This window comes from Panonychus citri, unplaced genomic scaffold (assembly GCF_014898815.1).
Source record: "Panonychus citri isolate SS breed McGregor unplaced genomic scaffold, ASM1489881v1 Contig00034, whole genome shotgun sequence".
Classification (NCBI taxonomy): domain Eukaryota; kingdom Metazoa; phylum Arthropoda; class Arachnida; order Trombidiformes; family Tetranychidae; genus Panonychus; species Panonychus citri.
Genome location: NW_026515439.1, coordinates 17,026 through 42,756, shown reverse-complemented (window position 1 = coordinate 42,756; position 25,731 = coordinate 17,026). Strand labels below are relative to the sequence as shown.

The window sequence follows — 25,731 nt, the reverse complement described above, 5'->3', positions numbered from 1 at the left end:
ACACTTTCACTTATAACATGTTAATATGTATCAAAGATTATCATTGTCTTGCTAATCCCAATTGAGAAATAAAATAATATGTTACAATTTATTACAGTTCATGATGATAAATCTCTCTCTCTCTCTCTCTCTCTCTCTCTCTCTCTCTCTCTCTCTCTCTCTCTCTCTCTCTCTCTATCTATCTATCTATCTATTTTTCTCATCAGCTTCACTCCTTCTTTTCCACCCCAATCTCCATCTTCCACTTTGCCTAAATGTGATATGAAATTAGGTTTTCAGGTATACACTTTTTTGCTACTCTACCGATAATTACAACATGTCAACCATGTCTCTCATTTTTAGACATGCTATCGTAGTAAAATATATAATATAATATAAATTATATTGTATTCTATCCCTAGCATCTCAATATTCAAGTATTTTCAATGGTTACTCGAGAATCAGCTGAATTGATATCCATATATACATCTCACAAGAGTGTCTGTAACTATTAAGTGAGGATTGTAATGATAATAATCAATGTGTTATTATGATGTGTATGTGTGTCTGTGCAGTGTATTAATACATATCTATGGAAAAGGTAATTGAAGATTCAGAGATAGAAAAAGTTTTATACATAAAATAATATAAATAGTAAATGAAATGAGATACAAATTTACACGCAAGTTTAGATTCAATTGATGAGGTTTTTTTTATTCATAAATGATTGTGAAATTGTTAAAAGAAAATAAACTAAATTAAAGTAAATTTGATACAATTAGTTAACTTTTTTATGGATATATACATAGATAGATATTCAAAGTAAATGAGATGATAACCAATTTATCAATGTCTATTGTGTTTCAAAAATCATTTGATAAGAACAACATTATTACAAAGAAAGTGTCATAATAATTAATTGTTTAGATTGTTCTGATTAAGTTTATTGTTTTCTCGTACATACAAACAATTCAATCAAGATTAAGATGAGGACAAAAAAAACAACAGAATGAGCAGAAAAGTATTATAATAGCAATAGTCATGATAAACATCATGATAGATGATAATCTGAAAAGGGAATCTGTAAATTCATTTGATGGATTATATTATTTGATTATAAATTGTTTGCAATTTAGTTCATCGCGATGCACAATTGTGATTGTTTATAATACTAATTTACAAATGATATTCATTGATAAATATCAACTGGAGAGAGAGAGAGAAAAAAAAAACTAATAACATTTGATGAGAAAGGAAAGAAAAAAACTCATATCAGAACTAAAATGATTAAAGTTTTGCTCTTCGATGCAAAACAATTACATTTATCGTGTCTTCTTCTCATTTAATTCTGCATTTGATAAATTGTCCACAATCACTGTAGATCTGAACACTATAATATGAATGTAAGTGTATTTGTACAAATGACAATTTCGAGTTTCAAAATTGTCGAAATTGTGGAAAAATTTTCTCCTTATAATCAGAGCGATTTTTTTTTCTTTGCTAACAATTTCTGTATTAAATTAGCTTCCTCATTCACACTTATATTCATCGAGTAGATGATGATGATGATGATGATAGTTTATTATCATGATTATCATGTGAATCAAAAGTCAATCTACACAAATTGACGAAATTAAAGTTGACACTTTGTTGATTATCACGATTCACACTGAGAGAATCAGATAGAGAGATAAAAAATACAATCTAAATAATGGATAATAATATTTCTTTGTGAAAAGAAACCCAAAAATCATCAATAGAATCATCAGCAACTCTTTTTTTTTGCGAAAAAAATCATGTTCATCAATAACTATTCATCATCCTCTTCTTTTCTTCGTCGTCATCAGCGCCTCATCCCACCTTTTTCTTATCTCATTTTCGATCATCATCATCCCTTTCTTTCTCTGTCTGTCTCTTATTCTTCTATTTATCATTATACATGATGTACCTTTTGATTCATCTCTTTGCTATTTCATTCCCATCGAAATCATTGCGTCTTTTGTATTCAAAGAAAAAGAAAGAAAGAAAAAGTTCTAACACTGAGTCTAAGTGTATGACTATTGGTTTCTGTCTGCTGTTGATAATAGTTCAGCATCCAAAGGGATAACAATACAATTTTCAAATTCTCTCACCTCTTTTCCTCTGTCTTTCTCTTTCTATTTTTGATTATCTTCATTATTGGAAACTATTATCTGATCGTCAGATGGAATCGACATTCATTCAATTCATCTATGTTTCTTCAATTGATTATGATGTTACTGATAATGACGATGATGATGATAATGGTGATACTGATCATCATCATCAATTTCATTCTCATCATGATGATTTCATACGGCAGTTTCTTTGCTAAATTATTTCTTTCTCTCTCTCTCTCTCTCTCTCTCTCTCTCTCTTAAATTATCAGTTCTGTTTCCATGAAAATTACTTCAATCTTGAACTTTTATCTTGTCCAATATCCAGTTATCCAATAAAGGTGACAATAATTTCATTTGGTCAATTCTTTCTCTCTCTCTCTCTCTCTCTCTCTCTCTCTCTTTTCTTTCTCTTTATATGATGACCATTGGTTTATCTTTTGACCAACTGCAGAAAAATAACCATTCTTTGGGGTGTAAATTAAGTTGCAATTGGTTTCAAGTGTATTAGATTAATGATAAACTTTTTTATTTATCCAATTCATTTTCCAATTGTTTTTATATACTATACAAACCTTTAATCCATCAGATATGCTTGAACCCCCACCAACAAAAGTAAAAAGGAAAGTATTAACTAGTTGATGGACCAATCAACAATCTCGAGTGACCGACTATCAAAGGATAACTGATCCTAAAAGATCACACAAGTAAAAAAGTGAATTGAAACAAGCGAAAAAAAGTCACAAAACTCATTCTATTAACAACTTTTCATACTCATGAGGTTTCTCATCAATCTCATTGTCCAGAATAAATCATCAATCCTCCAGAAAATCAGCACTTTACCTCATGGAATCGTACTAAAGTAAATGACTGACCATCGACACTCATCTCTTGATGATTGAATAACCGTTTTTTGCACATCCCTAACTCAAAAGTATTACAATCATCAAATTACTTCTAATTGCACCTAATGAATAAAATCCTGATATTAACCCCAAGGTGTATTAAAAATTAAGTGAAAAAACAAATTCGATAACTTAAAATATTCTAAGTTGCGCCATCTATCATTAGAATACTGTAAACTACCAGTTCGATGTGAACTGTTTACTATCTTAATCAAGAGACAAAAAGAGAGGAGTATTTTTTTCCCCTACAAATTAATTACCTGACAAAAATGAGCAATTAACCATTCGAATTGCGTACCCTGCTTGATCTACCTTGATCTTTAAATTACTAAGGGACAATTAATCATGAAACAAGAACCAAGGGATCAAAAAAATTATCACAACTTTCACCATTAAACCAAATAAGGAACCAGTAAACTTTTATATGTGTGTAAGAGTTTCAACAAGTATTTATCACTGAATAAGTTTCAATGAATGGAGACCTGTCTTCTCATGATAATCACATGCAATGGAAAAATGATTGATTCATTTGAATGAATGTGAAGAAAAAGAGCAAGATTATGATGATGATGGTGATGGAAAAGAAGAAGGGAAAAAAATTTTGTGCCCAAACAATACACGGAAATATGGTAACAATGAAATGGAAACTGAATATATCTCTCGTCACTTTGACATTCTACACACTCGATATTTTTCCCTATTATTGCAAACTGATTGAACTTTTCTTCTTATTCTCTGTATAAAATCAGAACATCAAACAAGACATGATAAGAGAATCAAAGAGATATATCTCTCCCTCTATCTCTCTTTTTCCTCTCCCTGATGATAAATTCAACTCCCAGTTTGCTCTTTTACCTCTGCATCTTTCGCATTTTCCAAAGGTTTGCATTACTCTCTTGTATCTCTTTCGATTTTTTTTCACACTCGAACAGACCTTTTCCGCTTTTACTATACACTTTTCGATTTGCTGATGAGTAATTCATTCAATTCATTTCATTCATTCATTCATTTTCCATCCTCTGTCTATATTTTTCTTCATCTTTCTATGTGCTTTGTGAATTGAATTGCTCAAAGTATCAAGAATGGAAATGAGATTTAACTTTCTATTTGCAACTCTTAAAGATTTTTATTAGATTTGATTGTATTGATATTTTCACCCAAAGTTACATGTTGAGAAATAGATTTCATTTCTTTCCAAATGTTCAATTCATTAATGGTCTTGATGTCAACTCTTCAACACATTATCATTTTCTGTCTCATCACCGTCATCACCATCTTATCAACTCATTTTCTTCATTTCTATCATTGCATCTTCCATCTTGGAAATTTTTTCTTCTCCTTTTTCCCTTTACCCATTGAGACTTTGGCTTTTTTCCCTTCATCAGATGATACAAAACTTTTTTTTCTTCACTCTGTTGAGTCTATTGGTTTGAACAGTTTTTTTTTGCTCAAAGATGAGGAAAGAAAAAAATAGAGATGATGATAAAGATGAGGATTCTGAGATGAGGGATGATTCTGAGAAAGAAAGAAAAGAAAAAAAACTTCAACCTGTAACTAGATGATATTTAATGTCAAGTTAAGACCTGGATGAAAAGAAATGAAAACACTGAGTGAGTGAGTGAGAGGCAAAAAAGTACTGAGGGAGATGATGATGATGCTCATGTTGATAATGAAAAAGAAACGAAATGAAGTATCAGCAAAGAAAAAGAAAAAAAGAAATCAAAATGTCAATAAAATGAGATTTAGTTTCTTTCATCATCTTTTTCATCTTCCACTACCAAACATTTCATATCAATATCACCAACAGAGAGAGAGAGAGAGAGAGAGAGAGAGAGAGAGAGAGAGAGAGAGAGAGAGAGAGAGAGAGAGAGACAAGTGAATGAAAAAAGCGCAACAGTCAGCAAACAGTACATTAAGTGTATATGCTACAGTTATGAACAATATTTTCCTACCTTACGATTCATATCTCAATCTGAAATTCAAGTAGAACTTTTTTTTACTTCTTCATCTTATCTTCGTGTTTATCATCTTTTTCTCATCATTATCCTTGCAACACATTGGTGAATTTGAAATGCATTTTACTTGATGCAATTGAATAAGCATTTGATTAGAATCAAATATATATATAATAATACAAAACTCTGAAATGAAGATAAGCAAAAGAAAGAGAGAGCGATGCAAATGTGAGTAACATTTTGTAATCATTTTCATTGAGAAATGTAGCTTGAATCTATGAATGAATTTGCATAAGATTAGGGATCAAATATAATACTTTTTTCCTCTTCATCTTCTCTTTTTGGCAGAATTTGAAGAAAATCTGGTAAGTGAACGATTACATGGAGCAAGAAGATAGAAAATTGTGTGAGAAATCTGTCAACAATGAAATGAAATTTTACCATGAATTTTTCAAATAACCAACAACCAAAAAAGATCTACAATCAATATCATCAACCTTTAAATCAGAACCAACTATTCACAAGGAGAAAAACAGTAAACAGCAATTCTTCTAGTTGTGAATCGATTATATCAGGTAAAATTGTTACCTTTGTGAAATATGATTTCGATTAAAAATGAATTCAGCCTTGTTTTATCAATAGTAACTCAACTGAAGCTCAAAACTTAAAGTTTATGGTGATCACTGAATTAACGAGTAATCTGTTTATTTTGATTAGTACTATTAGGTTTTGCCTGGTGGTAACTATTTGTATCCTATTGATAGTTTTAGAGAGAGAAAGAGAGAGAGATTTTGACGATTGAGACTTTGGGGCGTTGGTTGATTCACTTGAGTTCATTAATACAGTTAGTTTGAAGAAAAATGGATGAAATCATCATGAATGATCATCGAGAAGAAAAATGTAGATCTAAACAAGACAAAAGATAAAATTAAGAAAAGTTAAACTCCCATGATAATAGTCTGAATGAGGAAACAAGATTAATTAAGGATACACACCTCATCAGCCAGTTTCTTGTTCTAATGGTGAATTCAACTCATATCCTCCCCCTATCATCATAATCATCATGGCATCATGTTTTCTATCTATTTTCTCTCTCTCTCTCTCTCTCTCTCTGAAAAAGATTTCGATAATTATAAATTTTATCATTTTATCCTTGAAAATGATGCTAGAATTTCCAATTTCAAACAAAAGCATTTTCTTTATTTTAAATAATGGATTAGTTACTGGAAGATGAAATTTTAAAAGAGAAAAATTCTTAAATAATGATAACAAATTCAAAATCAGAATCAGAATAATCATGAAATAGTAAATTTCCTGGGGGAGTTTGTCCTTTGTATTTCCTGTTCCTATTTTTGTCTCTTCTTCCTGTTTTAATGCATATTACGAAAGAGAATATTTTCCTTTCTTTCTTGTCTCATTTTCATCTTACCATCCACCATGTTGTTCATCTGAAAATCTTCCTGTTGATGCTTCATTTTGTTCTTTTCTCTTTTTCTTATTCCAAATTATATTTCCTGAAACATTTTCACTTGAATTTCTTCCTCATGATTCTTTCCACCTCATTGTTTCCATTATCTTCCCTCGATTTTCTCATTTCTTCTTCTTCCTCCTGTTTTCTGTTTTGTTTTCAAAATCATCGAACAAAAATGAGAGAAAATTCAGCAGTACATAGAAACATGAAATTGTAGCATGAAAAGAAGAAGACTGAGAAGAGAGAGAGAGAGAGAGAGAGAGAGAGAGAGAGAGATGAGGATGAAAAACACAGAAATTCCGTTCTCATTGAAAATCTTTGTACTCTCATTATTTTCTGTGGTTGTTACATGGTTACTTTAATGACGAAGAAACAGTTACGATTACAGTTCAATTGCTTTTAAATCTCTTTATCTTTCAATATGATTTTACCTCGAAAGGAAAGCTAACTTTTCGAATCTTTTCCTCCCTTCATATTGTATACGAAAAGTAAACAAACTTGAAGACAGCAAAAAAGAGTTCAACTTTGTTCAACAGAATCAACACTAAATTAATCAAATTATTTTCATTCGATATGTCAATAGCAACTGACTGTTTAACTTTTTCATCTAATATCTTATACTAAATATACTTTGAAAACTTTTTTTCTTCACTTTCACTGATTAATTTTACTCATCATCACCTAACATCATCTTCTCACAATCCTAATGATCATGATAGTTTCAATTTCAATCGTCTAATTGTAATTATAATAATGATCAATAATAATCAATATGATGATGATGATGATGATCGTAATTTAGTTTATTTCGTTTATTTGATTTTATCTATTCACAATTTCACCATCATTAACTTGTAAAAAATAATTAAATGTTAAATTAACGATCAATCAATAATCAAATCAATGAGAAAAAGAGAGATGAGATGATCAAATTGTTCAAAGGTAAACTAAGTGGAAGAAGAAAATTTTTTCTAATTTCTTTCTCCTTCTCTTACTTGTTAGTCTCTTTTCTTTTGTTATTTATCTTTTCTTTCTGGTCTGTATGATTCTCAATTCTAATCGATTACTAAATCTTGTTTCTCTCATCATCCTCATCCCCATCTTCATCTCTCCATCATCATAAATTTTCAACAATTCACCCTTCCCTCATATGTTGATTGTTTCATAATTTCTCTCTCTCTCTCCGATTTCTCATCCTCTTGTTTATCATCATCTGTGTTAATTTCTGTTTAACTTTCAATATTTGTAGTATTTATTAGCACCAATATTAACTAATAATTCGTATTAGTAAACAATCAACATCATTTTCATCATCATCTTCATCAGCTCATCTATTCCTCTTCCTTTTTTTGACTTGTGTTGTTTTTTTTTCTTCTTCCTTCTATTGAGAAGAAAATTAAACATCTTCGGGATGTTTTTCTATGTGTAAATAATGACCTGGTGATAAAAGAAAACGAAGGAGAAATTATCTCTCTTTTCCTTGTGAAAAGGTAATAAATTATTTCTGGTTTTACCATGAGTGAGGTGGAAAAATTATCTTCTGAAAGGGATGCCCTTAAAAAGGAGATTGAAAGGCTTCAAGAGGAACTCACCTTTCAGCTAAAGAGAACACCAATCTGCTGAGTTGGGCCTTCATTTGTTGGATGAAAAGATAAACTTCAAGTGCGATACGATGAACTGGAATCTTTACACGAAGCAACTCGAACAGAATTGGAAGCCTTGCGAAATGCTTTCGCATTTCAGACAAGTCAAAAGGTATCAGCGGACAGAGGGATCGAAGAGGAGAGTTTACTTAAGAATCTGCATCCAAGGAGGCCAAGTTTGCGACCGCTTTACATGAGCTTGAAAGAGAATTGAAGTTGGTTCGTTCGGAATTGGCTCGAGGAAGCAGAAAAGGAAAGGTTACTCTCTGAGCATAGCGATCTATCCAAGCAGCTGGAAATCTCAGAATGGGAAGGAAAACATGAGAATAGAGATAAAAGAACTGAAATGAGAGAATCAAGATTATCTAGTGACATGAATGAATTGGAAGATGAGAATATAAGTTTACAAAAGACCGTTTCTAATCTTAAATCGAATCAAATCGATTATGAGACTGCTAAACACGAAGTTCGACGTTTACATGAAGAGATTGAACTAAGACGACTTCAAGTTGAAGAATTTGAAACTTTGAAAAATATCGCCGAAAAGCAGATGAAAGAAGCATTGGAAGCATTAGAATCGGAGAGAGAACAAAAATACGAGCTAAAGAAAAAACTAGACGAACGATTAACCAGTGATCCAATGTTAAACATGACCAATTTTGGCCTTCGATTTCCAGGGTTAGCTGTTTTCGAGAGTCAAGTGTCAGCTGATGCATCGGCCGGCGAGGTACTTGACGAGGAAGGATCTTCACCTTTACTCCACCAATTGGAATCTGATATGTTAAATGCAAGGAATGCATGTGAAGGATCTGAACACGATTCTTATGGCCATGATGGATCAACCTCACAACCTTCATCTCTTTTCGGTGAAGTTCATCTAACCGAAATCAAGAAGCTAGAAAAAGGTTTAGAATTGGCTGAGAACGAGAAAATCAACTTACCCTTAAACTCAGTGAGACTCACAATCTGTTGGAATCAACGAAAGCTGAATTATTGGCTCAACAGTCACGACTTTCCAAGTTAACCAATCATATCAGCAATATAATTAACAGTGAAGGCAATAATGAGATGGTTAATTCATTTGAAACTGAATTCCCTGAATGTAAACAATTTATTGGTCAATTGTGTGATAGAATAAGAAAATCAAAAGAAAGTCCCGAAGGAGAAGATGAACTCAATGAAATTAAACGACAATTAAAAGAATGTGAACTCATTCGTGATAGTCTTACATCGGATCTTGACCTTTTAAACAATTTTGCCGATGAAACAACTTCCGGTTCCATCGCAACCGTTGAAGATCTTAACCGGATATCGGAAAAATTGGCCACCCTTTATTACCATATTTGTTCCGTTAGCGGTGAAGAACCATATCGAATTATTTTAGATCATGCAAATAAATCGGAAGCACCTTTAAGCCTACGAACGGAAGGACTTAAAGATCGTTTAACTGATGAACGAAGTCGTAAACTTTTAGCCAATTGGAAATCTGGAATTCTAGCCACCTCCGAGTGTCGTAAGACAATGGATACCATTGACGATCAGATGAGACACTTGAACAATGCAGTTGAATTGATTATCGAAATGAAAACACCCGCTCGAACCAAAATTACCACCGAAAATAATAATACATCATCCGCCTCTCAACAACATTCCCTTTCCACCAATTCTTCCGGAATTGCTTCATCACCTTCACCCTATTCGGTTGGTGATGCATCGGAAGAGTTGATCAAATTAAAAGCTCTTTTGGCGACAAAGAGAGAACAGATCGCTACCCTTCGAACCGTTCTCAAGGCCAATAAACAGACCGCCGAAGTGGCCCTGGCCAATTTAAAATCTAAATACGAAACTGAAAAGGCCGTGGTAACCAAAACCATGACAAAATTGAGGAAAGAATTGAAAGCGTTAAAAGAAGATGCTGCCACTTTTGCCTCTCTCAGGTCAATGTTCTCTGCCCGATGTGAAGAGTATGTCGCCCAAATCGATGAATACCAGCGACAATTAAAATCATCCGAAGACGAAAAGAAAACCTTAAACTCTCTCCTACGAATGGCCATCGGTCAGAAATTAACTTTAACCCAAAAAGTTGAAGAAATGGAAATGGACCGAGAACGTAATTTACTTTCATCACCTTCAAACAGCGGAGGTAAAAATGCCACAATTAAAGATGGAGCCTACAAGTCAAACTTATCTCGTGGTCCAAATCGTACGAGCTTTGTTCACTCGCAATTTAGGCGGTCCAAGGCCACCTTCATCGCCCAGTAATCATGCATCTAGACCGCAAAGCGGACGAGGAGATTGAAAATCATTAGAAATAAATTATAACTCAAATCAACCAAAAAAATGGATAAATTGTGAAGGGCAATTACAATCACGCTGATCAGAGTCTCAATGAACATTTAAACAGAAAAAAATGCAATCAAAACAAACAACAAATTCTCATCATCATCATCATCCCGAATGTAAAAGAAAAAGTGAAAATCTATTCGCACCCAAAAAAGTAAACTCACTCGAGAATCTAAACGATTAACGGATTAATTGTGGATGATAACGATCAACAAAATCGACAACAATCAAAAGTTATCATCGTTAACCATCTTTACCATCATGATTATCGTTATCAACTCATCATCATGAAACAGAATCAAATCAATTTAAACAGATAAACTGAGTATGAGAAGAAAACAAAAAGCTGAATAGTTTCAATTCAAATGAAAATCACAATCAGACAAAAAAATTGATCTTCTCAACAATTTGCCTGCTTGGTTTACCTCTACTCACCCTGATTTTAAATGTTACCTTTGCCCCTCCCCAAACAAATTGTCACCATTATGATGATGATAATCAACAATTGAGAAAACTACTTGAACTGTCATCATTTCATGTTCATCCCATTTTAATTGTTCAATCTCCATGTCAAGCAAATTTTTTTACAATTCACTTAACATAATCAACTTCTTTATTGTTGATGACAACGTTGATGATTATGAGTATCATCAACTATATAATTATTATTAATTCATTTTAATTATTATTATTATTATAATTATAACTACTGTTCTCGAGGCTTCATCAAGCACGATGTAGGTTATGATTTGCATCAAGTCAATACCGTCCACAGAATCAATTATTAATCAACTGATGATTTTAATTTAAACAAATTGAAAACCAAACAAAAATATTGTCTCTAATCATTTAATCAATTGATTGCTAATCAATTGAACCAAAAACAAAATGGAAAACCTAAAAACAAGATTAAATCATCACCTTAATTGTGACCAAATTTCTCTTAATTAATAATTTTTTGTTTCTCTCATCAACATATAATCAATTTCTAAGTAAACTTAATTAGGATGGAAATTTGGTAATCAAGTTGATAATTTTAATTTGATGTTGATTATTTACTTTTAATTGATTTATTTTGGTATCAATACAAATTTAGTTATAATTGTTGTAAGAGAATCGTTTTTTTTTTCATCACTTTCCTTTTCAAAGATTTGATTTAAACTCAATCAAGTTAATTGTTGGGTGGACCATTTTTTTCCGCTTGTTCCAAGGCTTGAGAAATTGAAGCTCTTTTGTTTTAATTGGAATTTTTGTTTATGTAGTTGTTTTCTTTTCTCCTTTTTTTTTCTTCTTCATTGTCTTCTTGTTTAGAGTGCGATTTGATGAATAAAAAAGCGATAAAATTGTAAGTATGTTTGTTGTGATGAATTTTGAACTGGAAGTTGATTAACTTCTCGGTTAATGAGAGGTGACAGAGAGAGAAAGAGAGACATTAATCCATATTCCTTTTGTGTGTAATGTGTGAGTGTTGAATTGAAAATTGTTTTATATAAAAGTATCGCAATTGTAGAGGAAAAGGAAATAGTCTTTTTCTTGTTATTTTGAATACTTTTGTTTCTTTCATGGTCTTTTTGTTTGTCTTTCTTTTTCTCAAACATTTAGTCAATCGATTTTACCAAGTGCTTTAAGTCTCTCAAGAAGAGGTGGATGAGAGAGATTGGTCGCTGAATAAAGCCAATCGTATACAGGGAATTCAAGATTATCGTTTCCTAACTTGATTAGGGCACTTCTTAGATCAGATGCTCGGTTCATTTTCTTTGCGAAATTATCAGCTCCAAATTCATTACGTCGAGTAAGACAAGTCATCAAAAATCCAACAATCTGTACGAAAGAATTGAGCAAAACAGAAACAGACAGATAATTAGTTTTAAATTATAAAAATAATCTTTGATTATCTAAGATAAAGTCAATTTAAATACCTCATTGTAAGGAGCAAAAATGTATTGAGTTATCACTAAGAGTCCAATTAGAATTGGTTGATCATTGAAGCCAAAAGCCCGATAAATTACTGGATCTTTGTAAAGGAAACCGAAAATCATGAAAGTTAATAACATTTGGACTTCGGCGATAATTAAATTAATGAAAACATGGTTAAGTTTCCAATGACCAAGTTCATGACCAAGAACAGCTAAAATCTCGTCATCATTGCAACCTTTTTTCTTCTTTTCTTTTATATCTTTTCCTTCATCTTCATCAGGTGAAATGTCAGCTGGTGAATCGCCGTTTCCTTCACTTAAAGTTTCAGTTGCTGAAACTTTAGCTGGTTCTTGATTTGATGGTCCATCTTCTGGTATATTTTCCTTATCCTCGTTTGTTAACTCTTCGGTTGATTCACTCATTTTAGGAGGATTTTCCATGAGAGTATCGAAAAGAACAATTCTCTTATTCTTATAGAAACCATATAAATAAGCGTTACTATGAGATGAACGTTTAGATCCTTCGACAATGTAAACTTGGGTTAACGGGAATTTAAGACTTTGTGCCATAACGTTGATCTTTTCTCGAAGTGATCCTTCTGGTAGAGGAATATACTTGTCGAAAAGAGGAGCAATAAAATCGGGATAAACAGTCATCATAAGGAGTACGATAAGTGAACAGAATCCCCATAGGTAAAGGAAGAAATAATCATCACCCTTTTGTATAATCCAAATAATAGCTGGTAAAATGAGACTTGTGATCGCTTGAGAGACGATAAACTTTTTGGCCTGATCTTTAGCGTAAAAAGGTTTGGTTTGCCGGTTAAAACCGTGTTTCTCTTGGATAACAAAGTTTGAATAATAGGACCAGGGAAGATCGATAATTTTTGAGACACAAGCTCCAACATTTACAAACACCAATGTTCGTGTGATTTCATAAGATTTGTCAAAACCAAAAGGTTCCATAAGTGTCAGTGAAAAATTCCATAAAAGTGGCATCAGATCATAGAGTAAAATAATCTAATGAAAAGAAAAAGAAAGTCAGCAAAATCAAACGAAAATTAATCAACTAATTCAAGGCGTTTTTTGCATCTCTATGATCAATAATTGCGACAACTAGTGCTCATAGATTGTTACTTTGTTTGCACCTAATGAACAATGTATAAGAGAAACAATTGTTCACAAGTAGATGATTGGTAATTTGAATTGTACTCTAAATCAAATCTGTCAAATATGAGCACATGTTATGTTGCATTAATACAAAAAGTGATTCATCATAAGTGGAAAAATTATAAATTACCGATGAAAACGATTGACTCCATGCATGATAATATAGAGTAAATTTGGTTCTATCAATACTATAAGCTCTAGCGTTGTTAAATGTTTCTCTATCCATGATTCCAGATAATTCCACAGGCATTTTGGTTGTTCGCAATACAATACGAAACTGTAAACATAATAAAGAAGAGAAAAAGGAAAATCAAAACACAAAACCATTAGAGACATTAAAGACAATAGAATTAGAAAGAGACAATTAACCCAAATGGAAGGTAATTACTAGATCAACATTATTAACGATTTAACATTGATATTAAAAGATCATTGAAGTCAATTAGTTAATTAATTACCTGACGCCATCCAATGTAAGTATCCCAAATAAAAACGATCCATGAGAAGATGAAAATTGCCCAAAAAAGTGTTGGTGGATTCCAATAATTGTCACGTAAATTGAGAAAAGTTTCCCTTGCAAAGTCAAACATGTTCAGTTTGAAGAAAAGAATCAACTAATTAACTAATTAATAATAGAGTAATAAGAAAAAATCAGACACAATTGAATGAGAAAAAATCAAATTAAATGACTAATTCAAATAAACCGAAAAATTAATTTTTCCAACAAAAGAACAGCTTGAAAACCGGTTGGATCCCGATACCAATTCTCTTGGATTCGAATCTTTGTAGAGCTCAACGAGCTGATCTCCTTTCGGTTGACGATTTGACGCCTTTCAGAAAATTAATTATTCCAATTAAATGGACAATTAACTCAACAATCTTAAATTATGTGACACCTTTTGAATACAACAGGAACAAATTAGTCAACAATTAACAATGAAATAAAAGCGTACAGGTAAGAAAAGGTTGATTAGCTGTTGACATCTTTAATTACTCTATTTCTGTGTTGGTTTGATAGTCTCAGGCCCTCTGCCCTTTATCAATTGTGAATTATTAATAGTGTAATACTGATGTCTAATCTAATTTAAACAATGACAATCAAGTGAACAATTAAGTGGATAGTTATTTGTGGTTGTGATCGTGAGCCGAAAAAAACAGCTTAAAGTGTAAATCGTGAGCTTTACCAAACAGCTGACAAGAGGATTTCTTTTGTTGTAAAATTTTAATTTCGGTTTATTTTGTTTGGTCATTTACTTGGTTTTCTTGGTTTAAATTGTGTATTGATTTTGTTTTATATTACTCTAAATACTACGAAAAATGGCCTTATCCAAAGGTACATCTCATTACAATCGGCAAGTTTGGGAAGATTCAGAATTTCCTATTTTATGTGAAACTTGCTGTGGTGATAATCCCTATTTGAGAATGATGAAAGAACAATATGGTTCTGAGTGTAAAATTTGTAATCGTCCATTTACCGTTTTCCGATGGTGTCCAGGTCATAAAATGCGATACAAGAAAACCGAAGTATGTCAAACCTGTGCTCGAGCTAAAAATGTCTGCCAAACATGTTTATTAGACTTAAACTATGGACTTCCAGTTCAGGTACGAGATAATGTTTTGAATATAAACCAAGAAATACCTAAAAATGAGGTAAACCGAGAGTATTTTAACCAAAATTTAGATGCAGCAGTTCGTGAATCAGGTAAATATCATTTTTAATACATATATAAACTCCAACATCCTTAATAAGCCATCATTTAAATACTTTAACCTGTGATTGTTTTATCCCTCCAATTATTATATAGATCCAAGTGAAGCCTGGGGACCTCATAAATCTCAACCTCCAAGTGATGTTTTAGCAAAATTAGCTCGTAATTCACCTTACTACAAAAGGAATCGACCTCATATTTGCTCTTTCTGGGTTAAAGGTGAATGTAAAAGAGGAGATGAATGTCCATTTAGACACGAGAAACCCTCTGACCCTGAAGATCCTCTATCAGAACAGAATATTAAAGATCGTTATTTTGGTAAAAATGATCCAGTGGCCGAGAAACTGTTAAAAAGGGTCGCTGAAATGCCTCGACCTCATCCACCTGAAGATAAATCAATCACAACCCTTTATCTTGGTAATGTCGGTGAAATTATGACAGAGAAAAATTTACGCGATCATTTTTATCAATTTGGTGAGATCCGTTCAATTGCTATTCTAAGGAAACAAAATTGTGCATTCGTTACCTATGTAACTCGAGAAGCTGCTGAATATGCTATTGACAAATCTTTCGGTAAACTTATCATTAATGGACAGAAACTTGTTATCCGTTGGGGTAAAGCTCAAGCCAAACGAGGAACCATGGGCGAAGGAGATAATGAAAAATCTAAAATGAAACTTGCTCCCGTTCCTGGATTACCAATTGGATCACCTGATTATCTTATTCCTACTCCTTCAACCTCATCTTCAGCTCCATCAACATCATCATCATCCCAAGTACCAATGATTCACTATCCATCTCAAGATCCAAATCAAATGGGCTCACATGCTTTAAAATAATGAACGAAAACAAAGCAAATTTCATCAAATCTTTTTTCGTTTCATCATTTAATCGATCAATCAATCAACTACCAATTTTGTATGCTTATTTTTCTGTAGCATCAAAATTACAGCAATTAATCTGTAATTTGTACAACTAAATTAATTGCATCGATCTACACAAAAACCAACTTATCCAATAACATAAGTGTAAATAACAATAAAAAAAGAAATCAAATCTAAATTGATTGTTGATTGATTTTCAAATGCTGTTAAAAAAAACTAAATTAAGTTAAATTAACTTTTCTAATGATTCCAGACATTAAATTTGATTCGCAATGAATCAACTCACTAATCAGTTGCATTCCAACAATTTAAGATAATTGAAATCTTGAAAACATGATGAAAAACTCGTAGAAAATTAATTTATACTTAATTTAATTGTTAATTGTAGGAGTCGAAAAAGTTTCACAATTTCATTTGATTTCTTTAAATGAAAACTTATTACCTCGATTCCAAGACAATCAGTTGATTAAATAATCACATCTATAAAGATTATTGATTAAATCTCTTGATTCAATTGTGATCAACGAACTAAACTTTAAGTCTAATCAAATTTCCGTTCAGATATTTGATTTGATTAATCATCTTATAAATAATTGTTCTTTAATTAATCTTTGATAGAAATTGATTTTTGTTTTTAATTTCCAATGGTAAAACAATGTATCTTTTTTTCTTGATTACGATGAACATTAATTGTTCACAATCATTAATAGTGAACTTGATTATTGCGAAAGTGATAATAATATAAAAAGGGAAGTTGAATTTTTGACAAAGTCAAAGTTGATTAAGTTAATCGTTAAATTAATGAATCAATTGCGTGATTAATCATAAAGATCAGTGATTGATCCTGAGCAGAAATCAAAAAATGAAATGTTGAACATTTCCAAAAGACAATTACAATTAATGAATTACAATAACTTCGTTAACTATGTAAATTTAAATACACTTTTCTCTGCTAATTAAAGTTTGTGGTGTTGATTACAATATAGAACTTTTAATTGTTATTTATGATAAATGGAAAATACAATACGACCAATCAAAAATATCGTGAATTTGACCGGACCGAATCAATTATCCATCGGTGGTTAGCAATTAGATCAACACCAATATTAATTGTCCAACTACTTAATTTGATTGAAAAATCTGGACTCCGTTGGTGCTGTACCTTTCGTGGGTACCAACAGGTCAATCGGATAACACGGAAACATTACATTATCGGACTGACCCTTGATTTCGTCGGCTTGTTGACCATCGCCAAAGGATTTGTCGCTCTCTTCGTATCGAACTCAAATGTCCAAATGCATCTGGGTGACCTGTTCATCGGCTCATCGGTTCATAATATCCAAACAATGATGATCAATATGCTTCTATTATTGGCCTGTGGTCTAAGATACTTCGGCTTTTACACTGAAAGAAAAGGTAGAGTTGAACCCTTGACACTTTATTATCGATTAAAAAGTTCGGCAATTAATTGTGAACAATTTAAATTAACACCTTCTCATTGTTCGAGTATGAGAAAAATTTTCTATATTTTTGGACAGTTTTATCTCATCGTAACACCGATAACTTGTTTCGCAATTTCGACCTGGATTATTTATGCCTTTACACCAATCAGATCAACTTTTCGAGTACAATCAGTTTACTGACCACTGGTCTATGGACGATTGTCACTTGTACCATTTTCACCTTAGGCGCTTACCCGACAATCTGGTTGTACATTCACATCTCAATGATAATCACTTTTGTCACCTTTTCATTGGCATCTAATCAATTATTTGGTAAACAATTGATTGTCGATAAAGATCAGACCAATGAAAATGGTCAATCGGTCAAATATTTAGTCCAACAGAATAAAATTTACAATTTTATCTATCAGATGACCATTGGAATGGGTCAAGTTTTCTGCTACGGGATAATCATCGTAACGGGTACCGGTAATTTCGCAATGTTTGTCAGTCTTTTCATTGGAACGGAAGTGGCCTATTCGATTATTTTATTCTCGCAGTTGGTTGTATGTCATTTAATTCAATTGTTATAATCAATATGTTATCATCATTCACAGCGAACCAGGTAATCAAATTCAATTTTCCACAATCAAATCAACAATCTATTAATTGGAGAAACTTTTTCCCTCCCATACAAATGATAGGCTTTAATTTGCCAAAAAGTTAACTATCAAATCGGTAGACATTGTAAACTGGATTTAAAGACGCAATTAAAGGTTAGTATTAAATTGTTGATCTATCAGTTAGTTAATTGTTCAATCATTAGCTTTTATCAACTTGTGAACGAATCAATATTCACAGAATTGGATTCAGTCTTGGAGGACTTTACACTTTAGATTCATATCATTTTCTTTTGGTAAGTTAATTACAATTAGCGAAAATGTTAAACAATCAAACTTAATTGCTAATGGAAAACCAAAACTTTTAATCAATAGTTTCTATTGGAAAATGGTGGACTCATGTTAATGTTTATAACCAATTTAAACAAAAAGACACAATAATCAAAATCTAACCTTAAATTGTAACTATTGAAATGAAAAGTGTTTATTATAATTAACTAAAATCTAAAGAGATGTAATTAAATTAAACAATTTAACCCTTTACCATCAATAATATGAGAAGAAATTAAAATTGTTGCAAAAATTAAGCACAACCAAATCAAACACTAACATTGGCTGAATTATTTAATGAATGGTAATGATGATGGAAATAAATTTAACTAAATTGTTAATAGTTAACATCAGATAATCAAAACTAATCATCATAAATGTAAAAAAAAGTTATAATCATAATGATAATAAACAGAAAACCGGATTTAACTTAGTCCGGTCAAAATTTCATTCTTGTTGCAACGTTATCATTATTATTTCCCATTCTCATCATGATTACAGGGTGATTAGTTCATTTTGGCGATTTCGATAACGATAACTTTATCCTGATGAATTTCAGATCGAAACTATGATTAAACCGATTCCAGAACAATTTGTAAATTGCTCAAGAAACTCAAATTCGTAACTACTCCAAGTGAATTAGTTATCAACTAAATGAGAATCTTTTAAGTTTAAATTTCATTTTTTCAGCGAAAATTGTATCAGAAAAGTTTAAACAATTAACTAATTGACTTGACAATATTTAATCACCAATTGCTGATTAAATTAAACAACAATCGGATGATTGGTTTTAATTTTATTCTCAAAAGAAAAGCTCGAACCAACTAACACCCTGTAAGTTTTGTTTGCTTTTCTGTTGTTATTTTCATGATAAATTCATTTCGCCATCAGTAACTTGCTAAGCAAGACCATCATCATCATCATCATTGGAATAATCTTCATCCCTTTCAACCGATTGAATTTTTTTCTTCTTCTTCTTTGAAAGTGAAACTTGCCCTTAGGCGATCAGTTTGTGTCGTTGCTTCTGGTGATTCTCCTTTTGTATTTCTTCATAGAAACTTTGTCCATTCTCCAATCTAAATCATCCAAATGAACAACAATTTAAACAAAAATGTTCACCCAACTAATATAATTCGTAATCATCCTCATCATCATCTCATCAACAATTCTAATTAACTTATTAACATAAAGGTAACTTTCAGTTTTCTTACTAAAAAGTGTTCACTTTTTTTTCTTGTTTGTTTACCTTTTTGTCTGTAAACATTTTCCACTCTTTTATTTGTTCATTGTCCTTGTTTTACCTTTTCTTTTAATTGTTGTTAACCATCATTAACAATTTAATTATATTGTGATTCTCTACAATTGATTGTGTTTAGATTATAATCAATTAAATGGTTTCTCATAATCTTCTCAATCTAATATTTGGATAGAATTTAAAATTTTCACTTTTCTCTAATTACACTTGTTACTCCATCTTTTTATTAATTATCTTTTCATCATCAATTCTTTCACTTGTTAATTGTTCTTTCTAATTAATTGTTTTGGTCAATCAATATTCTAAATTGTGTTAATCAGGTAAGAGAAAATTCAATTCTCATCTCTAGTTTTCTTTTCCTTTCTCTCTATAACTTGACAAAACTTTCTCCTAATGGGCTTGGTCCATTCTCTTCTCAAATCTTGACCATCTCCAATTTCCATTACCGATTTAAATTATTAATCATTTTCCAATAATTACCATTAATCCCAATAGAATATTGATCCTGATTCTATATTCTAATCAATAGATCAACACACATAAACTCAATTGAACAACATAAACCAAACGATCTGAATATTAGGTTAACCTATCAACTTGACCTTCTTTCAATTTCTCATTGAAATGTACCTTTGTTTTTGCTTAATTTTAATTGTTTTCTCTTTAATTGTCCAATTCTATTGATAGAAATTTTTAATTGCTCACAATCAATCAATTAATCATTTGATGGGAAAAAGAAACACGAGAAACAATCTTATTGGGTAAGTTAATTTATCTCTTTGTTTACAACGTTGATGGTCATCAGATTACCATTGACATGATGGTCACTTTATTTTTGTTTATCTGGTTTACCCAATGCTGGTTTACCTGTGTAAATTGTTGCCAAATGATGAGATATCAGGTCAAGTAATCGTACAGGTAGATAATCATAGAGAGCAACTCTTATCCTTTCCAAATGACCCATAACCCTGTAAGCTGGTGATACAAATGAATGAGTGACCGCAATGACCATTGTATCAACAACCGCTTCAACCTGAGGTCGAGCTGAATCAAGAATAATGTTCAAGAACTTTTGATAACCTTCAAGATAATCTTGACCATAGTCCAGTTTTACCGAATCAGGTGTAACTTTCCATGCTTCGTCTAACCATTTTTTCTGTACCTGATCATTGGTTAAATTTGTTTTAAACAAATGAGGTTCAATTGTGATCACATCGATTGACCATTTTTTCAATTCTCGTCTTAGCCCTTCACTAAATGAAATGACCGCAGCCTTTGAAACCGAATAAGCAACCATACCGGGAATACAATGTCTACCAGCAATCGATCCAACGTTAATTACCCTTCCACCAATTGATCCACTTGATCTGATCAATGGTACAAACCTTTGTAACCCGAATTGTTCCCAAACAATTAACCTCCATTTGCTTAGTGAAACTAGTCATATCTCCCATTTCAATTTCCGTTGAGATTAAAATACCAGCGTTATTAACGATAGCCCATAAAGAACGGCCCTTAAGACCATCTTCGACAATCTTAATCGCTGATTTAACATCTTCATCGCTTGTTACATCTAATTTCAACACTTTGACATTGTTTCGACAATTTTTTCGCAATTGATTAGCACCCGAACCTTCAGGCTCAAGGCAACCAGCAAACACATAGAAACCATAATGAGCCAATCTCTGGGCTAATTTATTACCGAACCCGGTATCACAGCCAGTAATTAGAACGGCCTTGTTTTTAGCATCGATCATTTCCTTTGGAATAACTTGAACCTCAGGCCAAATTAGATTTCCAATGTTAATCGAAAGGTAAACAAGTGTCGTGATTAACAATAACCAGGTTACCGATTCGTAAACTGTTAACCAGGTAAACAAAAATAACACTGAAAAAATGGCCAAAACCAAAGCCAAATAATAACCAATAGTTTTAATCATTTTGATGCTTATAAATGAGAGGAAAATATTTTATCCAATCAAAACAATTAACTTGGTTAACAAAGTTTTCACTAATGATCAAAGTTGATGAAAGAAAAATTAATTGTGATTCTGTTAGTAAAATGGTCAGTTAAACTTTTGGACACGTAGTCAAAATGATTTAACTTTCAGACTGTTGTTAATAACCCAATCAACGGAAAACCAGACTGACCTGATCCAACTTGTTATCGGGGCTGAGATCATGAAAGAAAACAAATTATTACTGGTTCCTCTTTTCCCCCTTTTCTCAGCATCCTCATCCTTACATTCATTACAAGTAAATATTAGTATTACTAATTATTGATTCATTTCTCTAATTTTTTTTCCTTCTTAGTTAATGTTGATTATTTTACTTTGATTTGTATTGAACGAGATGAAGCAAACTGATCAAATAATTGTCCAAGATAATCAATATGAGCTTGACCTCTCACCTTGATTGAGATACTTTAACCAAACCATTAATATGGTCAAAGAATGGCAAACTTTTATACTCCTTTGAGAATCAACGAATCAATTAACGTACAAACTATTCATTCGTCTATTAATTACTTTAATAATCATCTAATTGCTGTTACAATCGGCAAAAAATCATGCAGAAACTTCAACTTTTCATCGTATTCATAATCTGTAGCATGGTTATGGTCATTTTACAAAATGGACTAAATCAAACATGGGATTGGTCAAGATTCAGTAATTTAATGTTAACGCCACGAAATGTAAACTCTAATGGTAATCATTAACTCACAATTAATTGTATTAATTTTTGTTTAATCGATTGATTAACTTGGAAGTTTTTTCGTTTCTTTACTTTGAACAGAAATCGATGTCGAGACTAATCTTGTAAGGATAAAAAATCTTCTCGCCAATCGAACGAGTAACTTTAAGATTTACCTGAATACCGAGAATTATGATGTACTAAAAAGTCTCGAAGATGAAGTTCGATCGAACCATAAGAAGCGCAAAAGACCCAAACATCGTTCGCGTCTATCATCGTACCATAAACTCTCATCAATTGAAATGCTGTTGAAAGTTTTATCGACTCGTGATCATCGTCGTAACTCATCTGGTTGGCTTGATAAACTCAATCGTCGAGCTTTTTTCCGTACCTTTGACCCACTGGCAAGTTTCCCGATAATCAATGGTTCCTCGGCCTCATCACCTATTCGTTACATTCTATTGGTCTCACATTTCCGTGCGGGTTCATCGTTCATTGGTGACCTTTTACAGCAAAATTGGAAAACATTTTACTCCTTTGAGCCTTTACACTTGTTTCAAATCAACTATAAAATTCAAAGTGATCAAGAAAACGCTGCTCTCTCTTTACTATCAAACATTTACTCTTGCACTTTCACCTCTGAACCAGGTTATGTTAATTGGATCAGAAAAGAAGAGAATAAATTTCTTTTAACTTGGAATCGTTTTCTGTGGAGCCTTTGTAATATTCATCGCTATTGGTGCTATGATCCCGATTTTATAAGTCAACTTTGCCTGCGAACCAAATATCGTGTAATCAAAGTGACCCGTTAAGTCTCGAGTCAACGGAAAACTTTTACAATCTTTACCTAAGTCAATTGACCTTAAAGTCGTCTATCTAGTTCGTGATCCTCGTGCTGTACACAATTCCGTTCTAAACTTGAATGGTGCACCAAAACACCTTGTGGCGATTACAATTTAATGTGACGATTATAATTCTGACCTGGTTGCCTATCGACGTTTGGTCGACACTTATGGAGATAAAATCATTGCCATTCGACACGAGGATCTTTCCCTTGATCCTTATGGAGTAGGGAAAAGTTTATTCACTTCTCTTGGATTACCTTTCACATCGGCCGTTCGTCGCTTCCTACGAATCAATACTGAGGCCGAATTACCCGATAATCGAACCATTGATCCATATTCAATTCGACGAAGCTCTAAACAAGTAATAGCCAAATGGACGAAAGATTTAAATGGATCAACAATCAATGAAATTCAAGATAAATGTTCAACTGTTTTCCAACAATTAGGCTACAAACCGATTGATTTAAACTCTCAATCTATCGAAAACAATTCAATCAATTTTAACGATATACTGGAAGATAAATTACCTTTACCTAATTCTTTATGATGATGATTAGCAAATTAACTTGTAAACAAATTTAGCTAAAGGTAATTACACTAATTGTTGACCCAACGATCTCATCTTGCCATTTTTGAAATGTTTTCAATGTGTTTCCATTGATTAATATCATTCATATCGACAACAATTAATGTACAACACCCTAAAATTAGACAATTACTAAATTGATGTAATAACTATTTACTATCAATTTAATTCATTTGCTTTTGTATTATATTTTGTACCATATTAACTTGTCATTCAATTAACTATTGTAATTGTTGTGTATAAATTTCATTATTATGTTTAATCATTGAGCAAAATTTATTTCCTTTTGTAACAAATATTAACGACAACAATTGATATTCACCAAAGGATTACTTTAGTTAATTCATCACTAATTGCAATGAAAATTAGTTTGAAATCATGTTTACCTTTCAGGTAACAATTTAAACTCAGAAAAGGAGATTAATTTAATTGAAAGAGTTGCGGAAAATTAACTCTTCATCAATGATAATAATAAAACTAATTGTTTGTTTCATAAAATTGTTCATATACATTTAGATGGAAAGTTAATCAATTGAAACAATTTCGATTGCAATTAATTATCGTTGTTTACCCATTCGCACATCGTCATGAAAAGGTAATTTATCCAAATGTGGCCTAACGTGGTCGATAAATGGTTCAGTGTGTTTCCGTAAAGCGGGCATCAAGTACTTTAGGTACAAATCTGTCCGATCGATACACTGGTCAAGGGTAAATGGACCTTCCTTGGTTCGAAGTATTCGAGTGAACGATCCGCAAGTGTCCAATTCGGTGAAAAACTTTTCGGCAAATGATCTCACCGAAAACGGAACATCACAACTTAATTGTAACGTTAAATCAGGCGGATTAAATTTGATTACTTCGATCGAGTGGCAGGTTACTTTTCGATGGTGTTGACGATCACCGGCTACAAATCTCATCTGATTGTTAATATGTAAGAATTGATCCCATGATTTAATTTCTTCGTCATTAGATTGATCATAGTCTCCGTAATAAATTCCTAGTGGACGTAGGAAACGGGCTTTTGGCAGTGCTTGAATTTGAGGTCCAATAAATGATCGGGCCACTTTTCCACATCCTCCAGTTTAATATGATCAAAGGTTTACTGTCAATTGTTGGACTTTCAAAATAATCGGTAATCGTTGATTGTCCCATTCGCAGATCAAGAGTGTAATTAGAATCACAGAATTTTAAATATTTCATATAGAGATGGTTTACCGATAGCGATTGCTAATAAATGGAAAAAGAATCAAGTATATTATTAGTTAATTGTCAACAAGGCAACAACAATATTCTGATCAAAGAGAGACTTTAATTGTAACAATTAGGACTCTAATTGTTGACTTACCTAAAACTCGGATGCAAATGGCTCCAGGGCTCGATAAATATCAACATAGGGATTGTACCATTGATTATTCATTACGCATTCTAAATAACAATCAACAAGATAATTAGAAATTGGATTAAGTTAATTTGTGGATAACAATTTAATCTAAATTCGTGAAATAATCAAATAAATCTCACCATAAGTAATGTGAAGTTTAACCCATTTAATTATCGTATAATTGTTGATTCCAGGCTCTTTAAAGAAAGGGAAAATTCCTTTAACTGTTGGGGCCAATGATTTACTAATCATAGTTAATAGCAAAATCACAATTAACACCAATTAAGGTTCAACATAAACGAGAAAATAATATAATTACAATGAGACAATTAATCTTAGATAAATGTAATCAACTCTATGGAAAAGTAAAGCCCATAATTAGTTCAATTCGTAGTCCGAAATAACAATTAACTTTCATTTAATTGTTTCCAAAATTAAATGAGGAAAATCAACTCTCGATAATAAAAA

General features: G+C 32.0%; 4 protein-coding genes, 1 long non-coding RNA gene and 1 pseudogene across 5 annotated transcripts; 4 read left to right on the top strand and 2 right to left on the bottom strand.

The window, feature by feature from the left end:
* Positions 1-7,798: 7,798 nt before the first annotated feature.
* LOC128397622 (protein bicaudal D-like) lies at positions 7,799-10,416 on the top strand (annotated as a pseudogene).
* Positions 10,417-11,465: 1,049 nt separating this feature from the next.
* On the bottom strand, positions 11,466-14,258 carry LOC128397618 (CAAX prenyl protease 1 homolog). Its single transcript, XM_053358358.1, has 4 exons — positions 13,976-14,258; positions 13,648-13,794; positions 12,351-13,367; positions 11,466-12,252 (listed from the first exon to the last, which is right to left on the bottom strand). The coding sequence occupies exons 1-4, from the start codon at positions 14,105-14,107 to the stop codon at positions 12,034-12,036; spliced, it is 1,515 nt and encodes a 504-aa protein (XP_053214333.1). The 5' UTR covers positions 14,108-14,258; the 3' UTR covers positions 11,466-12,033.
* Positions 14,259-14,348: 90 nt separating this feature from the next.
* Positions 14,349-16,288, top strand: LOC128397619 (pre-mRNA-splicing factor RBM22-like). The gene is made up of 2 exons (XM_053358359.1): positions 14,349-15,219; positions 15,323-16,288. The coding sequence occupies exons 1-2, from the start codon at positions 14,835-14,837 to the stop codon at positions 16,063-16,065; spliced, it is 1,128 nt and encodes a 375-aa protein (XP_053214334.1). The 5' UTR covers positions 14,349-14,834; the 3' UTR covers positions 16,066-16,288.
* Positions 16,289-18,079: 1,791 nt separating this feature from the next.
* On the top strand, positions 18,080-18,489 carry LOC128397623 (uncharacterized). The gene is made up of 3 exons (XR_008326984.1): positions 18,080-18,177; positions 18,257-18,328; positions 18,379-18,489. It is a non-coding gene; the product is annotated as an uncharacterized LOC128397623 (long non-coding RNA).
* A 1,262-nt stretch (positions 18,490-19,751) lies between these two features.
* LOC128397620 (carbohydrate sulfotransferase 3-like) lies at positions 19,752-24,144 on the top strand. Its single transcript, XM_053358360.1, is given in 7 exon segments — positions 19,752-20,077; positions 20,445-20,518; positions 22,071-22,465; positions 22,554-23,259; positions 23,261-23,355; positions 23,358-23,409; positions 23,411-24,144. Coding segments are annotated over 5 exon segments (1,425 nt in total). The 5' UTR covers positions 19,752-20,077; positions 20,445-20,518; positions 22,071-22,326; the 3' UTR covers positions 23,844-24,144.
* On the bottom strand, positions 20,512-21,829 carry LOC128397621 (estradiol 17-beta-dehydrogenase 2-like). Its single transcript, XM_053358362.1, is given in 2 exon segments — positions 20,512-21,142; positions 21,144-21,829. Coding segments are annotated over 2 exon segments (1,110 nt in total). The 5' UTR covers positions 21,698-21,829; the 3' UTR covers positions 20,512-20,586.
* Positions 24,145-25,731: the final 1,587 nt, after the last annotated feature.

Bases quoted from the DNA above. Each gene is read 5' to 3' on its own strand.
- LOC128397618 (XM_053358358.1), bottom strand. From the start codon at position 14,107: ATGTTTGACTTTGCAAGGGAAACTTTTCTCAATTTACGTGACAATTAT. The intron at 13,795-13,975 runs GTAATTAATTAA...TTATGTTTACAG, and splicing joins CTTACATTGGATGGCGTCAG to TTTCGTATTGTATTGCGAAC. The intron at 13,368-13,647 runs GTAATTTATAAT...TCTTTTCATTAG, and splicing joins GGAGTCAATCGTTTTCATCG to ATTATTTTACTCTATGATCT.
- LOC128397619 (XM_053358359.1), top strand. From the start codon at position 14,835: ATGGCCTTATCCAAAGGTACATCTCATTACAATCGGCAAGTTTGGGAA. The intron at 15,220-15,322 runs GTAAATATCATT...ATTATTATATAG, and splicing joins TGCAGCAGTTCGTGAATCAG to ATCCAAGTGAAGCCTGGGGA.